The sequence below is a fragment of the Musa acuminata genome, chromosome BXJ1-5, assembly GCF_036884655.1.
Source record: "Musa acuminata AAA Group cultivar baxijiao chromosome BXJ1-5, Cavendish_Baxijiao_AAA, whole genome shotgun sequence".
Classification (NCBI taxonomy): domain Eukaryota; kingdom Viridiplantae; phylum Streptophyta; class Magnoliopsida; order Zingiberales; family Musaceae; genus Musa; species Musa acuminata.
In genome coordinates, this window is record NC_088331.1 from 37,737,501 (window position 1) to 37,744,924 (window position 7,424).

The following is a 7,424-nucleotide window of genomic DNA, read 5'->3' on the forward strand; positions in this document are numbered from 1 at the left end:
TGCAGGAATAGTTGCTAATATTTGCAAGTGAATCATTACTTGTTTGCTAATGTTAATCTCTAATGATTCACTTTCAGAATATAGCATAGACATGGTTAAAGATGATCCATTGATGAGCTCCATTTGTTAGATCAAGTTAGCTCGGCTAATATACATGGTTCTTTAAAGCGTCTGCATATGTGGCATGTGTGTCTGCATTACATACATGCAGACTGCATTAATGGCATACCACATATTGGCACAACATAATGTAATCCAGTGTGGTCTATGGACTGCATCCGCATATGTGGTGCATAAGTGGACGGATACCACTTTTCAAAACATTGATTAATCAAGCTATATTAAATTTTTGGTTGTACAAATCCATGTTCAACATATGACACTAAAAGCCCAAGCATCATTCTTACGGATTATGACCCTTTTGTTGAGTGTACCACTTAATTTAAAGAAAAAAGAGGATATAACTTACAGAAAAATAAATAAATGAGAAAGAATAAGCAAAGGCATTAAGGATCACCAAAAAAGAGAGATTGATCAAAATCAAATAAGGACATGAGTCACCCTATCCATATGGTAGAAAATTTTCATGTTACCATGATGAAAACAAAAGACCTTAAACAACAAGGTCCCCATTTCATAAGTTTCTGTTCTGTTGTGTAGAAGAAAAACCATAATACAAGTGTGTGTAGTAGATCTCATCTCATACCACTAGAATCATATTTGTATGATCACTCTGTCCCCTTGGACCACAATATACATTTCTTATCTAGATTTGTGGCACTCTTTCGTTCCAAATTGGTATGATACATGATCTAGATCATCAAAATTAGCAATCAAACATCGTGAATGTTTTTTAGTTATTGGCAGACATAATCTAACTGAAAAAATCCATATTAGAAATTCACACTCTAGAATCCATTCAAGAAAAGCTCAAAACAATGAAAGCATTGTAAAATAAAATCATATAAATAAGTTCTATTTTTTTTTACCTAACGTGTTAAATGAATCGACACCCTTAGGACCAAGCTAGCAAATCATGATACAATATTGAACCAGTTATGTGACCAAATGACCCAAGTCCTAAGAGCCATCCAACATATTGAAAAACAACCCATGAATGAGGAGGTTGATTATTCGGTTAAGCAACATATTCATTCTCCACAATCAATAGCTTTAAATCAAAGAATTTTACCTACTCCCTAAGCTCTAATTCGAACAAATCCTAAGTCCACCTATAGGGCACCTATTCACAATCATGCTCCAACAATTCATGATGACGAAGCCTTTGACCTTAATGATAAATTCCTAGTACCTACTAGAAATCCATAAACCCGAGTAATGGGCCAACAAGTTCGATTTGTTAACAATACAGGGGGAATGGCTAGAAGAGTCAAAGTGGATGTGTCGGACTTTGATGCTATGTTTGACCCAAATATGTTTGTTGACTAGTTAGATAGCATGGAAGACTATTTTGAGTGGCATGGAATAATTGTTATTGAACGTGTACAATTTGCAAAAGTGAAACTAATAGCTTTATTTGCAACATGTCTAACGTAGTCGCAAACATCGTCGAGAGTCTCCCATCACTCAATGGCAAGTCATGAAACAAAAACTGAAGGAAAAATAATTACCAACTTACTTTCAAAGCCAATTAGTTAAACTATAGTTAAACTTCAAACAATTGAATTCTAGTGTGATAGAGTATTTGGCCCAATTTACGAAATTTTTACTTAAGGGTGAAATTGAATAGAACCAAATCATCACTGTTAGAAGATTTATTAATGGGTTGAGGTTTAACATCTAATGGAAAGCCTCTCTTAGTTTTCCCAACACCATAGAGGAAGCTTCCCAACGAACCCTTGAGATTGAGAAGTACATCAAACTTTATCTAATTCATCGAGCATCTTCTCAGTCTTTCGACAATAGAACTATTACCTAATCTACCCCAAGTAGTGGCTTTGTCAAGTCAAAAATCCTCACTACTAGCAACAATTATGGCTGAACCATAAATCGTTCAACTTGTTCAACTATTGATTCTCAAACTAGTTCGTCTTTAGTCCATTGTCATTATAGCCATAATAGAGATCACATTGCCTCTCATTGTCCTCAACATACCCTTATCTTAAAACAAGGACTAGAGGATCAAATCAAGACCAAGTAGTTGAACCCGAAATCTACTTAAGTGACAAAAACGGACTAGAAATTAAGGATGCATATGTTAATGTTGTCTGTATTATTCTCTCTACTGCTAATGATTCCAATGAATGAAAAATGACAAGTATCTTTCATACTTTTATCTGAAGTAGGGAAAGAACTTGCAAATTGGTTATTGATGGGGATAGCACTATGAACGTAGTCTCAAAATCTACTATCAAGAGACTAAATCTTAAGGTAGAATCGCATTCCACCTCATTTAGAATAGTCTAGGTTGATAAAACCACTCTACTCATGACCAAGAGATGCCTAGTACCAATTAAAATGGGCAATTACCAAGATAAGATTTACTGTGATATCCTACCAAAAGACGTTGCCTACATTCTTTTGAAGTCGACCTTAGTTGTATGACCTTGATGTTATCAATCAGGTTATTGATGAAAACACCTGTCTTTCTATACAGAGACAAAAATATTATCCTGTGACTAGCAAAACCATAAAAAAAGAACAAATCAAGAACTCCCAAGTCTCCTCCACAAGCCCTAACTACCAAGGGATTCCACTTACTGGATCCTAAATCTTTTAAAATAGAAAGCCTAGACAACAAATTTTGTATGGCCATCATTGCTAGAGAAATTCCTAGCCCTTGCACTATTCCTAACCTAACTCCTGAGGTTAAGTCCTTACTAGATGAATTTTTTGATGTCATACCCTTGGAATTACCTAGTGAACTGCCACCCTTACGGGAAATCCAATATGTCATTGGCCTTCTCCTAGGATTGCAACTCCCTAATCTCCCACATTATAGAATGAATCCCAAGGAAAGAATCAAGTTAAACAAACAAATTGATGAACTTTTGGCTAAAGGAAATATACAACACAGCCTTAGTCCTTGCATTGTCCCTACCTTGTTAACCCCTAAGAAAGATGGGTCGTGGAGGATGCAAGTGGATAGCTGAGCGATCAACAAAATAACAATCAAATGTCACTTCCCGATTCCTTGATTTGAGGAGATGCTAACCTTTTCGCAAGATCTAGTTGGTTTTCGAAAATTAACCAAAGAAGCGAATACCACCAAATTCATATTATATTTAGCAATGAATGAAAAACAACATTTAAAACTCAAGATGGTCTATACGAATGGTTAGTCATGCCCTTTGGTCTATCCAATGCCCCAAGCACTTTCATGTGCTTCATGAAACAAGTTTTACAACCCTATATAGGCAAATTTATTGTAGTCTACTTTGATAACATTTTGATGTTTAGTAAGACTAAAGAGAATCATTTAAAAACTCTATGATGGGTTCTTACTACCCTTAGAGTTGCTAAGCTCTATGTAAATCTGGAAAAGTGTTTGTTCATAAAAACCCATGTCCTATTCCTAGGCTTCATCATTTCTGCCCAAGGTGTTGCCACTAATCTAGAAAAGATTCGCGTCATTTTAGAATAGCTTGAGCCTAAAACCCTTACCACGATTCGTAGTTTCCATGGATGAGTCTATTTTTATAGGAGATTCATTAGAGGGTTTGGTTCTATCATGACACCTATCACTAATTGTTTAAAGAAAGATGAGTTTTTTTCGACCTTGGCTACTATCAAAGCCTTTGCTAACATCAAAATGAAAATGACCACCACTCCTGTTCTTAGACACCCTATGTTTAATAAAAACCCTTTGAGGTCACTTGTGATGCCTCTAGTATAGGCATAGGAGAAATTCTTAGTCAAGAGGGTTAGCATATCGCTGTTTCTAGTGAGAAACTCAATAATGCAAAACAACATTATTATACCTATGACCAAGGTTCGTAATTTCGTATCGTACCGACGTTTCGAACTTTGCTCGATACGATACGATACGGGCGCACCAAGCGGTACACTAGGGTGTACCATTTAGTATGTATAAATATATATATATTATATATATATATAATATAAATACAAAAATCAATATATAAAAATAATATAAAAATTATAAAAAAGGAGGCGTATGCTGCCTTGACGATGTCGCCTCTTTTTCTTCTCCTAATCGTGTCCGACGAGGAGAAGATGCGGTCTTCTCCTCATCTACGGCATTCAGCAAAGACGTCGAAGGCCGCAAACGTCTTTGGCCATCGACGAAGAACGCGGCGAAGGCCGCAAGCGTCTCCGGCCTTCGATGAAGAATGTGGCGAAGGCTGCAAGCGTCTCCGGCCTTCGACGAAGGCTGCAGGCGTCTTTGGCCTTCAGTGAAGAACACGACGAAGAAGCCGAGCTGCCGCCTCTCCGTTACCTCATGGATTGGGATCATTGAGGGAGGGTGGCACCAGATCGGAAAGCGTCAAGGTTCTCCCAATTCTCCCTTGACGCTTCTTCCCTCGCTGCAGCCAGGTGGATACTGTCCAGTAGTGGGCGGTTCATGTACCGGTCTACTGACGGATTGATATATACCGCCCAATATGGGCGGTATCATTCAAAATTAAAACCCTTGCCTACGACAAAGAATTCTACATGATTGTGCATTGTCTTACGTATTGGCGATATTACCTTCTGCCACAAGAGTTTGTCATGTTGTCTGACCATTAGGCCCTAAGTTACTAAAATGCCCAAAAGAAGTTAAATGCTCGACACGCCAAGTGGGTTGAGTTTCTCAATGAATACTCATTTGTAATTAAGCATTGTTTTGACACTCAAAACAAAGCTGCTAATGCCCTTAGTAGAATTTCTAAGGGCATTTACCATTACCTGTTCCTATACAACCGATTACCCATTCCACATTTACCATTAGCAAGATGTAAGTTTAGATTTTTTTCCTTGAACTTCCTAAAATAGCCCGTGGCCATAACTCTATTCTGATTATTATTGATCGATTTTAAAAATTGACCCACTTTATCCCATGTAATAAGACCAACAACACCTTACACATTGCTAAACTGTTCTTTCGAGAAGTAATTAAATTACGTGGCTTGCCTTTAACCTTGGTGTCCGATAGGGATGTGAAATTCGCTAGCTACTTTTGGAAAACTTTCTGAAAACTATTTAGCACAACAATGAAGTTCTCTTCAGTCTTTCACCCCCATACTGATGGTCAAACTGAGGTTGTTAATCGTTCCTTGGGAAATCTTCTTAGATGTTTAGTTGGGGAGAAACCTGAAAATTGGGACATAACTTTACCCACTTCAAAATTTGCATGCAATAACTCAATCAACCGCTCCACCAGAAAAAGATCATTTCTAATGCATATATGCTTGATTTTCCTTCCAACTTAAATATTAGTTCAGTTTTCAATGTGGAGAATTTAACTCCATGTCATGGTGTACTTTTGAGCCTCCTCTGTCTACCAATGTTTCTATAGGTGAATCCTCGCAAAGCACTGATTCTCCCACAACACAAGGATGACATAGAGGCTATTCTTGATGACCATCTTGTCACATATGCTATTAGCATTACTCAACACTTTCTTATGAAGTGGCGTGATCGTCCAACTTTCGATTTCACTTGAATTACTTTGGAGGAACTTTGCAACTTTGCATCAGACTTACTGGACTAGTACCTTACAGATCACTCTTCGGGGTCGAGTTCTATTTCACTGGGGGATACTGATAGAGAACTATCTAGCTTTACAAATGATTTTAGAAAATTTTATTTTAAGCAAAGAAATCAATAAAAAGTCATCAATTAGTTGACCTAGAAATTCTAAGAATTGTGTTAAAAATTTTAAAAAAATATATTTTGGTCTTTCTAAGAACTCCTTTTGTATTAAGTGCACTCTTGTATTAAGTGCACTTATTTACTATTTAGGTATCCTAGAAGTCACATTTTGAATTTCTAAAAAGCATACTAATTCTATAGGAGATTACTCTTGAGAATCATCGTCTTCATTAATTATACCAAGGCTCCTAAACCCCTATAAATAGTGGATCTTATCAATGGATCAAGCATTTTTCAGATTTGAAATGGAAAGAATTACATCTCCTCTAGTCTTACTCTCCTCCCTTATCTCACACTTGTCTTTCTCTTTCCCTCTCTTTCTCTCTACTTCCCTACTGTGTTCTACATCAATACATCTCATTTATAGTAATAAAATCACCCATATCACCCAATATGAAAGAGATGAAGATAAAAAAACAATGACATCCTACAGCTCTATGCCACCAGAACACTGCAAATAGTCACCAAGTTTATTACTCTAACCTCCTCCTTTGTACACGATGACTTGTGGCAGAATAATCAGCTACGTGATACACTCCATCCACATTCGCAAACCTCATACTATAAAATGGCCGATTTCGCATCCCCTCCGAGTTCATCCGTGGAAGACATGGGATCATAAACCCATGGCTCGCAAGTAACATCATCTCTCAACCGGCTGCGCAACAACATTCCAAGAGCTGAACAACCCAACAAGAGATCTTCATCACTTCACAACAAGAACAAATTGACTACACATTGGAAGAAATCATAACTTACCACTAAAAAAAAAAATTAAAGGAGAAAGAAGAGACGAAAACTGGATATTACAACATGTAGACAAGAGATCGAGGGTTTGCAGAGAGGCAGAGGTATTCGATACACTCGAGGTGTTCCACACAAAGGCGTCAGCCTCAATTGAACCGAACCAAATCGAAACACGTTATCTACTTGCGTTCGGAAAATTAGAATATAAAATAAGGCTTAAATAGAAGCAAATCAACAAATCTCATCTATGACAATGAAATCACCCAATATGAAAGGGATGAAGATAAAAGAAACAATGATATGGGTGACGTTATCAATAAGAATGAATTGTTTCCACGAAACAAATAGAAACCTCCGGGAAATATAACAAAACCAAAACTTTCTAGAAATATCGAATTCATGGGATTCTCTGAAGAGATCACTAAAAGCGAGAAGGAGATCGAGGGGAAGAAATCTCACCAGAGAGCAGCAGCAGATGGACGGAGCTAGCGAGAAACGCTTGCACGGGTACTCGAGGTATTGTTACCATAACACCCTTAGGGGTCACACGCTCTGTACCCACATTTCGTGACCGATCGACGTCAATGTGAGTCCGATTCGATACCGGCCTCCAAACACTCACGACTCAAGTGAAAATTAGAATTAGGAGTGAACAATAATTAATTATAATAATAAAATTTTATAATAAATTATATCAAAAAATATTTAGGGTATGACAAAATAATTTCCTGTGCTTGTGTGGCTGCCACAGTATTTGGACTTGTTTGTGTAAACTACCTTGAGCTGTGGCCTCAGGGTCGACGCAGTTCGATTCGGGTCCGGATGACGAAGGATCTCCA

The 7,424-nt window shown here is 37.4% G+C and overlaps 1 protein-coding gene across 9 annotated transcripts in view; it reads right to left on the minus strand.

The window, feature by feature from the left end:
- The window catches only part of LOC135674180 (octanoyltransferase LIP2p, chloroplastic-like), an 11,460-nt gene extending 4,284 nt beyond the window's left edge, over positions 1-7,176 (minus strand). For 6 of the 9 annotated variants that reach the window (XR_010513543.1, XR_010513542.1, XM_065183746.1 and 3 more), the window contains exons 1-2: positions 7,045-7,165; positions 6,322-6,518 (exon numbers count right to left, since the gene is read on the minus strand). Coding sequence is in view for 7 of the 9 variants with exons in the window: in XM_065183746.1 (XP_065039818.1) it covers positions 6,322-6,485 (164 nt within the window). In the remaining 2 variants the exon portion in view is untranslated. Of the gene's footprint in view, positions 1-6,321; positions 6,519-6,597; positions 7,021-7,044 lie in introns of those variants that run through there. The other 3 variants (XM_065183741.1, XM_065183742.1, XM_065183740.1) reach the window with 3 other exon arrangements.
- Between the last annotated feature and the right edge of the window lie 248 nt (positions 7,177-7,424).